The sequence below is a fragment of the Buteo buteo genome, chromosome 20, assembly GCF_964188355.1.
Source record: "Buteo buteo chromosome 20, bButBut1.hap1.1, whole genome shotgun sequence".
Classification (NCBI taxonomy): Eukaryota; Metazoa; Chordata; class Aves; order Accipitriformes; family Accipitridae; genus Buteo; species Buteo buteo.
The window spans coordinates 3,725,028-3,737,200 of record NC_134190.1 but is presented as its reverse complement, the minus strand read 5'-3'; the positions used below and the strand labels follow the sequence as shown (position 1 = coordinate 3,737,200).

The 12,173-nt window shown below is 36.4% G+C and overlaps 1 protein-coding gene across 2 annotated transcripts in view; it reads left to right on the top strand.

Moving 5' to 3' along the window:
• ATP9B (ATPase phospholipid transporting 9B (putative)) overlaps positions 1 to 12,173 on the top strand; it is a 170,714-nt gene that overhangs the window by 131,019 nt on the left and 27,522 nt on the right. For both annotated transcript variants that reach the window (XM_075052402.1, XM_075052403.1), the window contains exons 14-15: positions 2,782 to 2,894; positions 6,606 to 6,854. In XM_075052402.1, the coding sequence (XP_074908503.1) occupies positions 2,782 to 2,894; positions 6,606 to 6,854 (362 nt within the window). The remainder of the gene's footprint in view (positions 1 to 2,781; positions 2,895 to 6,605; positions 6,855 to 12,173) is intronic.

Below are 12,173 nucleotides of genomic sequence, written 5' to 3'. Positions count from 1 at the left end.
GTTTTGGTGTTTCATTCACTAGGAGTATTTAGAAGTAAAGTCTTAATTTGCACATGTGGTGAAACTTAACTTCCATGTGGATGACTGAAAAAGGTGTATTTTGTTTTACTTTTTGTTGAAATTTTTGGGAGCACTTTCATAAATGCAGCTACCCATGTTTGTCTAATAACATGTCAGGGTTATTGTGACTATTGTTGAAAGCCTTACACTAGTCTTAAGAAGCATGAGCAAACTGTAATTGTTTCTTTTCTTTCTTTTGTTTTTTTTTGGGGGGGAGGGGGTTGTATTACAATTTTGTGTATCAGGTACAGTTGTTTTTGCAGATTCTTTTCATATGTCATAGATGTTTCCTATTACTGTAGCTGATAAAAAGGATTGTATAAATAATGTGTAAGATGCAAGTATTGAATCAGGATTGCCGGAATGTTTATTTCCATGTCTTTACAAGTTGATTCTTTTTCCTCGCCCATTTTTCCTAAACCTCCTCCTCTGGTTCCTGATTGTTGCAAGATAGGAAAATCCATGCTTTTCTGCTGAGAATCTTTTCTTCTCTGCTTGCTGAGAAGGATTAAGGGGGGGAACACACAAATTTTTCCACCCATCTATCTTTCCCTCACCAAGCATGATTTGGAGTTGGACTGATTTAATGGTGTCAGAAGAAATAATCTTTCCATATAATAATCATAGGGCTAATTTTGTTTCCTGCTCAGTTTTCCCAAGCAGCAATTACAGAACTAGTGGGAAGTGGGTTTGACAGTTGCCTGCTGTCTCAAGTTTTGAGCAGCATTTAGTTTCACAACTCCTAGGGAGTGTTTATTTTAATTCAAAGTCTTGGCAGAGCTAAGGGCAGTGAGATGATATTAGCGTGCCTGGAAAGTAAGGAAGGTGATGCAGATTTACTTGGAAATTTCTTGCAATAAACATTATTGAACAATTTGGGTGGGGGTTGTTTTTGGTTTGGATTTTTTTAGAAATGGAGATTTTAGTCTCTCATGTTTGTTAGTGGAAACTTTCGTGTTTCTCGTGCAAACTGGAGATTGGATTTTTCTAGTCTATAATTAAACTATTTAATCAACAAATTTAACAAAAGGTCTCAATAAAAGTACAGCTTCTAAAGGCAGAAGAAGTAATTTCTCATGGGTTTATATGATTAGTGTAACAACAAAATAATCTTCTTATCCCCTGTATAAAAGTAACCAAAAATTTCTGACTTGCTAATTCTAGAGATCAGGAACTTTGTCTTCTTGGGCTGGTTTCCAACACTTGGGAATATTCTACTTCTCATGTGAATTTTTGATAATGTTATGCATATTTTGTGGAGACTTTATGCATTTCACATAAACCTTATTTTTAATATTTTTTTAAATTCAAATCATGTGACTTTAGGAAAAAAAAATCCTCAACAACATGTAAGGAAAAGTGAATGGGAAGTGTCCTTTTTAAAGGTAGAGGGGGAATTTGGAATGATCATCCAATGCTGGTAATACAGGAAGACGTGGTTTGATAGTGCAGTGTGATGGTACAACAGTTGAGATGACGTGTCACTGTACAGATATTGCCAGGGAGTAGGAGTGGTAGACTTCTCAAGTGTTACTGAGAAAGATGCGAGACTTTTACAGCCCTACCGAACCTGTGAAGATCACTAATGATTCTAGCCCTATTAGATGCATAAATTGGATGCTAACTGTCCAAACAGTTCTGTTTTCCAGATAGTAATTATAGCATATGTCATGCTTTTAGTCTTCTCTCTTCCTGTGGCTTACTGTGTATTCTGGCATACTGGGACAAAGACATGATATAAAAATAGTCGAGGTAAATAAAATTACTATGAAATATTTTATTTGGCAATTTTTATTTATAGAGAATTATCATACCCTCCATATTAAAAATGTTGTAGAAGCTTCAAGAATGTCACTTTTGGCACCATGTTGTGTCTATCTTTATCATCAGATTTATGTATTTTAATGACCCAAAACTATGTGGTTAAATACAAGAATAGATTTATGCTATTAACTTCACCTTGGCTGAGTAACCATAGAAAAAAGTTTTAGGAAGGGCCATTATCAAAATAATCTTTTGTGAGCTGACCATGGGAAGCTAGGCAGTAGTGACCTTTTTTTGCGTGACATGCCCCGTCATGGAAGGCTGAAGCCCCCACTCCTCAGTTAGAGCTTTTCCAAACTGGAGGATGTGACTAGTTGGCAGAGGTGGACGCAAAGTGTCGGTCTGTGACTGACACCCTGTAGTTTCTTACAAATGTGAAGTGAGCTCTGAAAACACTGATTTCCTTCCTTCTGGCTTATTCCGGTTGGAGGCTAAATCTGTCAGATTTGGAAGTGATGTTAGGTCTTAATGACTTGCTCTGGATAACACTGAATGTGCCCGTTTGCCAGAACGTCTGCCTTTGTACTTGAAGTGTGGGATATCTGTATGAATTTTAGGGGTTTGGGTTTTTTTCTTTAGATTTTCTGCTACGTGGCTTTTGAGAGTTAGTTCCATCCAGATACTGCATTTTCTCCCTTTCATATGAAGAGAAAATTTTTTGTCTTTTTTTGAGCTTGTATATTTAGTTGTGTTGGCAGAGTTAGCTTGAAGGTGGAACCAGTGATTTCTTCCAGTATGACTAACCCTAACCTTTCTCCACAAACATTCCTTTAATTAACTAAACTGATGCTAACTCATGATTCATTCCTTCTTTCCAAAAGAAAGATTGGGGGGGAGCGGGGGGGGCTTCTCACAGTATTTTTTGCTGCTTTGTGATATACTTCTTCTTTATTACAGGAACACTTACACAGAATGAGATGATATTTAAGCGCCTCCACCTAGGTACTGTGTCCTATGGAACAGACACAATGGATGAAATTCAGAGTCATATTATAAACTCTTATTCACAGGTATCTCATTTCATAAATTATTTACCTTTAATATTGAGATTTTTTTTTAACAGCATTGAAGCATTGTTGTTACTGATTATGCTTAGAAATTTAAGATGCTATGAAAGTTCTTTCATTTGTAGGTATCTCTTAACATTTATGATGAAAGGGAAAAATGTGAGACAGTACATAGTTCTCTCCTGACTCTGAAGTTCCTCATAATACCCACTTAAAGGAGTTTACTTTTCTGTTCCCTACTAGCAGAAATCTGTGTTAACCTGTCTGTGCAGTGTAGTCTTCCTCCTGCCAAATCATCTAAGAGTAAGCTATTAATTACTGAGACTACAAATTACGAGTAAGTGTCCAGAAAAAAGACGAACAGTAATTATATCTTTGAAGATATTCATCAAGAATAGACATCGAAAGCCATGTTAATTGGTATAACCAAAAAGTAAAAAAATAGTTGTCAAAATAAAATTTATAAAGGCCTACCTAAAAAGTGTTTTTAAAAAAATTAAGATGATTGCAAACAGCAAAGAACTGTAGGGGGGAGAAAATGAAAAACTCCATGTTGCTTGAGAGCAAAGTGTTCCTGTGATAGAGAAAAGTGCTTGGTCTGAAAAGGATGCGACAGGATTGTGGCTCCCTGTCTGTCTGTGGGTCAGTTGTGGGATGAAGGAGGAAGATGGAATTCTGCAAGCATCACTTGCATCTCCCATGTATGTGAACTGTTTGGGTGCTTTCTGCAAAGCTTTCTAAGCACCTTATTCCACTCTGAGATTAGGAAGGATTTTTTTATTTATTTCTATTCTTTGAAACAAATAAGAAAAAATGAGGGAATAAGTGATAGGTTAACTAATGTTTCCATATGTTGCATACATTATGATAGTAAAACTATGTAAAAGTTCTTTTCCACAGTTAACTTGGATACACAAACATTGACTGGCTGACCCAGTTAAGTTTGTAGGCTGACCTCCTTGTCTGTGTCCTTGTTTTCTCTTGTAAAAGGATTGTAGGATCAACAATTAATTTGAATCTTTAGTTGTGCTGTGTTTTGAACTATGGCTACCTACTCATTTGCTTAAAATAAAAATTAAAAAGTAGCTGTTTGACACCACGCTGAACTCAGTTAATATTATGTAGCTTTTAGGAAGAGAGGCAGAAGGGAAGGCAGTGAATAAGCAACGTATGTTTGAGGTTGCAGCGTAAAAACTTATGTTTCTCTATTATTTCCTATCTAAACAGATCAACAAATCCACTTCTTGCATTCCTTTTCCTTGGATAAATCTATTTCAGCTTAATTCTTAGTGAGTATAGCCATGAATAGTAACTGAGATGCAATAATATGCCTTGGAAATGAGATATGGAGATCTTTTACCTAAAGATCAACAGTCCAAATTTGGTTCAGAATGGGTTACTGAAAGTAATTGCTACCTGACTATGTTTATAAAAATCACCCAAACACAGTTTTGTTATAATGGGTTGTTTGGGTATCCGCAGTAACAACTGTACCAATAACTAATGTTAACTGACAGTCTTGAGCTGGCACACCTAGCTCTGGCTGAGTTTGACGACTAAGCACGAGTCTTCTAGAGAAGGCATATTCATTAACACTGGGTTTGTGTTTGCGGTTAAATATGCTATCTGAAAAGATTTGCATGATTCCTGGAATTCTTACTTGCTTAAAGCTTTTACTATTTTGCTGTAAAATTTAATAAGTGGTAACCATGGTTAATTAAGTTTTTAATAACTCTGACATTTTTGGCACTGAAATTTTTAGAAGAAGTGAGAAATGTGAGGGACGCTTTTTTTCTCAATTGTGGGAAAAGATTTCCCAAACCTAGGTTTGCTGTTAGTAGATGATGAAAAGATCTTTCTTGGAACTTCATTTTTTTTCAGCTTTATATAATACTACTTGATGTTTAAATAATGCTTTAATTATGCATGTGTTGGTAGCAACTCTTTAAAACAGAAAAATGAAGGAGTCTTGGTAACAAAACAAGCATCTATTAAACAATTGTTTCAATCTGAAAAAGTATGGTGAGGTTTTTATTTAATCTATGATAATAGAAGCTGCCAGTTAGTTAGGCAGTGGTTCTTGTGTGACATTGATTTTATCCCTTGTTTGTGTTCTGTTTTATTATTACAGTGGACCTACTAGACTATTGTCATCTTAATGTAACACACAAATCTATTATAACCTGATTATATTTCCCCACTGGAAGCATTTTGTGATAGAGGGCATAATCTTTAATGGAATTTGTGTGAAATTAAATTATACAAGCATCAATAAACATAACATAATTCAGAAGGAGTAAATCAGCTTAATTTATTTGCGGCTGTAATGGCATCAGCGTTAGCAGAATGCAAATGCAGAGGTTTAAAGCAGTAGCTGAAAAGCAGTGCCAGATGAGCAGAAAGTTAAACCCTTTATTAGACAACACTGTAATTTGATGGGCAGAATGTTCACGGTTCAGCAGATTGCAGTCAGGAGGAAAAAAGCGTGGTTTCTGAAGAGGTTTTCTGAGTTACCCTGGAGTGAACAGAAGAGCCTTTGGTAATACTGCTGATATATTTAATGTGCTGACTTAAAAAGAAAAAGAAAAAAAAACAAACAAAAAAACCAACAACAACAACCACAAAAAAAACAAACAAACAAAAAAAAAAAACAAAAACCCCACAGAAAACAAAACCAAACCCAAACAAAAAACAATAAAACCCAAACCAAAAAACCCAAACCCACTTATTTTCAACTAATTATAAACATATAGTATTTTCTCTTAAAAGATGATAGTATTTTCTCTTAAAAGATGAATTCAGTAATGTGCTCAAGCATTTCTGAAGGATAACTTAAAATAGTGCTAGTTTAGTGGTTATGCAACAGTAATGTGATCTTCAAATATGTGTCAAACTATTATTTTGCATGATTATTTTATTAGATTATTGCATTCTTGTAAGGACAATCAAATTTCAGCCTGCAGCAAAAGTATACAACTGCATTAGTTCACAAATAATACAGAAATTGTGTAGGTTTTAAATTAAATCAGCAATATTGATATTTTAATGACTCCTAATAGTTATACTTAACAATGATACTTGTTTTTATTCTTTTGTTCTGTACCAATGTGTGGTGATCTTTAAAATACAGAGATTTAGGTGAAGATTTAAAAGAAAAGAGGTTTTTTGATTTAATGTCATTGGAGTTTCCAACCTCTGAATGTACACAGGTGACAAAGAGACTAAAGAACAACAATAAACTCACCACCCTTGCAGTTTTGTTTCGGTGTTTCTGAACTCATACAACTGGTTGATGGCTTAAATACTTGTTAAAAAATAATTCATAGAATGTAAGGAACATTAAAGGACTACTGTGAATTCTGAAGTGAGGAAGGAGGGTTTTCTGCAGAATCCAGTGAGCCTATTCACCCCTTTTACTGCATATTTGTTTTCATTTCACATTTTTCAATTGTCTGCAGGCTCTGTTACTGAAATCTGACTACAAATACAAGGTGTTGAAACCACAGTTATGTATCAGTTCTGCAGAAAAGTAAATGAGGGGTTTTATGAATCACAAACTGAATGAGTTAAAAGTAGGTTATATAAAATAAACGGTTACTATCCTTATAATTTATCAACCTTTGTAAAGGGAACAATCATATATATATATTACTATTCATGTTTTGTTTCCGTTATTGAACGTTGGTTTACTATTCATTGTGTTGGGTCTTAAAGGTGCACTCTCAGAATAGTGGAAACAGCACGAGTTCAACACCATCTAGGAAACCTCAGCCGTCTGCGCCCAAAGTCCGCAAGAGCGTCAGCAGTCGGATACACGAAGCAGTGAAGGCCATTGCGCTGTGCCACAACGTGACCCCGGTATACGAATCCCGAGCTGGTGTGTCTGGAGAAACAGAATATGCAGAGGTGGATCAGGACTTCAGCGATGAAAATCGAACTTACCAGGCTTCCAGCCCTGATGAGGTTAGTATGTAAGGGTGAAAAAATTAGTATCTCATAAAGAACAAGATAAGCTAAGCTAAAAAGAGCAGAACTGTGAAAGAAGAGTGTTTTGGGCTGGGGTTTCTTTAAAATTAGCAGTAATCGGTTTTTATTTCCTCTGCAGCTGTAGGAAAGTTCTGGTGTTTCTTTGTTACATAAGTGTTTTCAATTATTTGACTAAAACGTCTGTGAAGTCAGTGCTTTGGGATCAATACTTTGTTGAGTATTGCAATTAAAGTTATTAGGTGTATTCTCAAAACATGAATCCATGTATGAATCATGGCATATACATGCAAAAGGGAATATGAAACTGCTTTGAGTGATGAACAACTGGGTACATTAGCTAGAGACACTACCAGTTAGTGGAATGTAGAGATTCTTCACAGGAAAAAAAAACCCCAAACCTCAAATACACCTGTAGAAAAGCTTTTGAGCTTCAAACCCTAGGCAGCTTCATAATCTTCAGGGTTCAGTCAAAATTGCATCAATTGTAGCACAAATTTAAAACCTCATTCAATAAAAACATGCATTTGACTTGAAACATTGAAATCCAAATTGTAAATAAATCCCACTGCTTTCAGTGGATTTGAGCAACTGTTCCAAATAATCCTGTTTTGGTGCCTAAATTGATTGCCTAAAATTCAATCTAAAAATACGTTAGAAGAGAGAGGCAAAGTTTAAGTTTCAAGATACTGCAAAGTAAGCATAAAAAAATAAATTATAGCCCCTTCACTTTATAAAAAGATGTATGTACTTGATACAGTAAAATAGAGAAACAGAGTATTTCTAGGTCAGTTTGCCTCTGAAAGCGAGCAGGTTGAGGGGTATGTTTGTTTTGAAGAAATTCTAGCAGTGTCTGAAGCTTGGACGTACCGTTGGTGGTGTAGCCATGGTAGCTTAGTCATAACCAAAACAATGTTGTTCTAAGATGTGAAGAAGGGAGCGTGTATCTGAAAGCCTGTATATTTTTCTAGCTATACAAGTTGACCAAGTACAAGATAGTATTTCTTCTGCAAACCTCATCTTGCCACAGCATAGCCTGTTATTCTTGGTATACATTTGGTTTACCTGTCTAATATATCACCATATGTAATACTAACAAAACTTCAGCAATTCAAACTGCAAGCTGTAATTGCTAAAAGTAACAAGTCTTTAACAAGTATTTAAGTCTGTCTTCATGTCGTACAGAACTAGCAGGCATTACATGCATTTCAGGTGCTATAAACACAGTTCACAGTGTCAAAGGATTGTAGAATATAAAGAAGTGGCTGGTTCTCAGTGATTAAAAAGTGGCGGTCAGAACATTTTTAAAAATAAACTCTAGGCAGGACTTGAGATGCTGCTCTTCGGCTAAAATCAATAATCCATAATACTATATGTGGTGTTATATAGTGCGGGTTGATCTGCATTATGAATTGAGAATGCTGCAAGTGCATTTGTTTATGCCAGAGATACACTGTAAACATACTTTGTTAGTGTAGTTGTACAATGTTTGACTCGTATTATGCACGTGTACAATTTTCATATGCACATAAATTCATATTCACTAAATCAATCAGTATAATGATGTGGTATTAATATAATGAAAGACTGCATGGGCAAGTATCTACCTGTGAAGGTATGATGACAACTATGAATTAAGTAAACATTCTGCTTTAACAGCCAAAGGTATTACTAAATGAGGTGAAGAGATGGGCAATTGAGAGAGACTGTAAGGTTTTTTACCCACTTGCTCTTCTCTTCCTGTGGGCTTTTGTATATTCATTCAGTTGTTTGGAACCTGAAAACATTACCATAAAGAGCAGTTCTCCTCCCGTATTTGCTAAAGGAAACAGCTGTAAGACTTGAGAATTATGCAAGTGGTGCCCTGGGAAGACAGTAGGGAATTTGACCTTGGAAAGAGGAAAGTTGATAAAGTGCTAATATGACAGATCTGGGACTTGGGGTGGAAAGGGAAGTGGAAGAGGGAAATCAGCAACAAAGAAACTTAGTGCTTCAAGGAAGAGAAAGCACAGGTATCCTTCTAATAATGATTATTTTTTTTTTATCGTCTCGACTCATACGTTCAAACTATATGACAGTGAAGTGAAAAACTTACATTTTAGAACAGACAGCATTAAATTTCCTTTTTGTTTCTCAAAGATAATGCTTGAAACACTAGCAAAATTATCATATTGAACAAATATGCTTTAATATAATGAGAAATAGATGCTAAATGGAGTCTTATAAAAAGATGAAGCTACAAAAAACATTTAAACAGCATAAAAATTGCAGCATGACAGCAAAAAGCCTAAGAGTTGAAAGACTAGCAGGTCTTTATCATAATTTTTTAAAGAGTTCTATTGATGCAATGTTTGCAAATCACTGGAGCCTAAGGAAAATAATGTAAATGGTTCATTATTTAGCTTATTGAACTTTCCTGCAGTTAGGTTGACGGATGATGCCAATGTTTCCCAATCACCAAAGTACCATTTTAAAAGCATTTTTTATTGAATAAAGTGCTTTGAATATTGCACCCTGGAGCTTTATTTAGGGAAATGGTTCAATTGATGTTTTCTGTTTAACCTCAGCACTGACCTATCACAACATATTTGGTTAATAAGCAACATTATCATTTAATAGACTTAACCAGTTTTATGCATTGTACTTTCTCAACATTACAACTCTGTTCTCTTAGATTTTGTTTATGGATCTGGCTTGATTGGAGTCTTTTGAAAGAGGATGTTATTTGCACAGTTGTCTGTTGCATTATATAATATTGCATGATATCACCATAGCGTATAAAGAGCAGAGGACAATGTGTAAGTATAAGCTATTCTTCCACATAGGAAAGTATAAGAAGCAGTTTAGTAATATGTTGACACACTATACACTTAATGAATTGACTTGAGGAATTCATTTGAAATTCTTCACATCTGTGCGTGTATGTGTGCATCCATATACAGATAAAATATAACCGTAACAAAGTATGCACATTTAGAAGTGGGTACATTCATCATAAAAGATGTATTTATCTATTGTTAGAGTAACCTGAGATAAGTAACTGATTTTGTATTCATAATGTGAACCCTGCTTATGCCAGGCTCTTTGTTTCTTATGATAAGTGATCAATATTTCATTTTCTCTGAAAGAGTGGAAAGTTTCATTTGTCTGTCACTTGTCCTCTACAGCTGTAGCATAGCAAACAATAAACATTCACTGAGAACTCACTGAAAAAAATGAAAATGGCTCCTACTTGGCTCTTATAGGTGTGGGTTCAGCTCATCTGTAGAAAGGCAGCTACCTTAATGTAATGAACAATCATAAAAGGATATAAGCTAAGTAGGTAAAGCAATGGAGTTCAAAGGTCACAGACCCAAGCAATTCAGGGGCATGCTATGAACAGAAGCCTTTGAAGACCTTTGCTCCCCTTGGTCAGAAAAGATTGATCAGTCGTGATTTTTAATGACTGCTTACTCTCATAAACCAGCTATTTATTGGTTATGCTTTGTCCTGCACTGTTATATTCCTAAGCATTTCTAATTCCAGGATTTTGAATATTTAAATACTACCTTAAAGTGTGGTCAGTTATTTAATTCCAACGTTTCTGTCCAGAGACAACAGAGTTGCTAAAATTAATTACAAGGATACAAAGCCAATCATTTAAAAACAGACAGGGAAATGATATGCCCTTAGTGAAGCAGCTTTTGTGTTTACAAAAGTGAAGCTGTAATGTATGAGACATGTTGTATTGTTTAATTCATTTTATTGTGTGTGCTTATTGAAGCAAGACTAATTGTGTTGTTTTGTCAATGTATTGTGAAAAGCAAATCACTCAGTAGCATAAAACCATCACTTTCATGACCTTCGAGACCCACAAAGAATAACTACTCCATAGCTTGTCTTGAATATTGATCGGCGTTTTTTTCACATGATCAAGCTGTATTTTTAAGTTAATAATTTTATTTTAATTACGAAGTTTCTCCATGAAAAGTGATGGACTGCAAATGTTAGTTATCAAATCATTGTTTATAAACATAAACAAACCAGTGCTGATTGGAAACATGTGTGAGTAGTTGTTGAACAATCCAAACAGAAACTGTTGGGAACACTCAGGCAGTGGGGGAAAAAACCCCATCTCACTGCCTCTTCCCCATCTCCAAACCAATAGCCTTAACTTCAAAATACCACATATATAACCTCTGTATACTGTACATGGCAACTTGATTTTAGAAGTAGATCATATTGTCTGAAGCGCAGGTGCTCTTAAATACTGAGAAATAAATGAAGGTTGGTTACATGAGAATTCTTCTAAGCAGCAAAACTAGCTTATGGAATTTCCATCCCTAGTCCTTCTTTCTCACCCTACAAATTGCTCCCTCATATATGCCAAAAGCTTTGAAGCCTTTATTTATATGGGTCATCTTTCAGTTTAAGTGGTCAGGTTCATAGCATGACTCCAGAAAAGCTGTCGGCACGACTAGGGGGGGAACTCCCAAACTGCTCGATAGGGTGGAGAAGAACTTCCAACACCAGCCACGAGGTGGTGGATCTTCTTCTTAAACTGATGTTAGCTCAGGAGGGAATATTGAATGTCGAAAGTGACAATTGGTTGGTCATAAACTGTTTTGAGCAACACTTTGTAAATATTGAGCAGTTAGATATTTCCGCTAGGGAGCGGCAACGGCAGGCTGGCCCACAAGGAAAGGGAGGCCAGGAGCTGAGCGTGATAGCCAGGCTGCTAGAGGCAGTGGCCTCCGTGTTGAGGTGTACAAGGCCTACAATAGCCAAGCAAGGCGAAAAGACCATGTCCCATGACGGAAACCAGAGACAGTCAAGAGTATAGGTCGTTGTACAGGTCTGTGGTGATGGGGCACGTCTGAATTCAAGCCAAGAAGCCACATCATTAAGTCAGGACCAGGTCCCGAGACGGTAACCAGCATCAGCCACAGTCTGGTGATTGCAAGGAGAGTTCATGGCAGCGAGGCAGGTCCAACGGCGGGAGCCATGTCTGCCTGTCAGAGCCAGGTCAGCGGGGTACGTGGGCATAGCCGCAACGTGAGTGCAATGTAGCTCTCACGGGACCGAGCGTGAGAGCCAAGCAGAAGGGGAGGGCAGCCTCCGTGGAGGCTTCTTCGAGCTCTTTCTTCATCACGCTCTCGACAGTGAGCTGGCCTTGAACACAGCTGGTTAAACGCCTAGGAAGGAGAGTGTACAGTCAGGGCCTTTGACTGTTTCAGTCTAAATAAGGGTTTAAATATTGTTTTCACAGAAATACATTGCTGTTCCATCTTGGTTGATAAAAGGTTTTGTTTGAGTCAA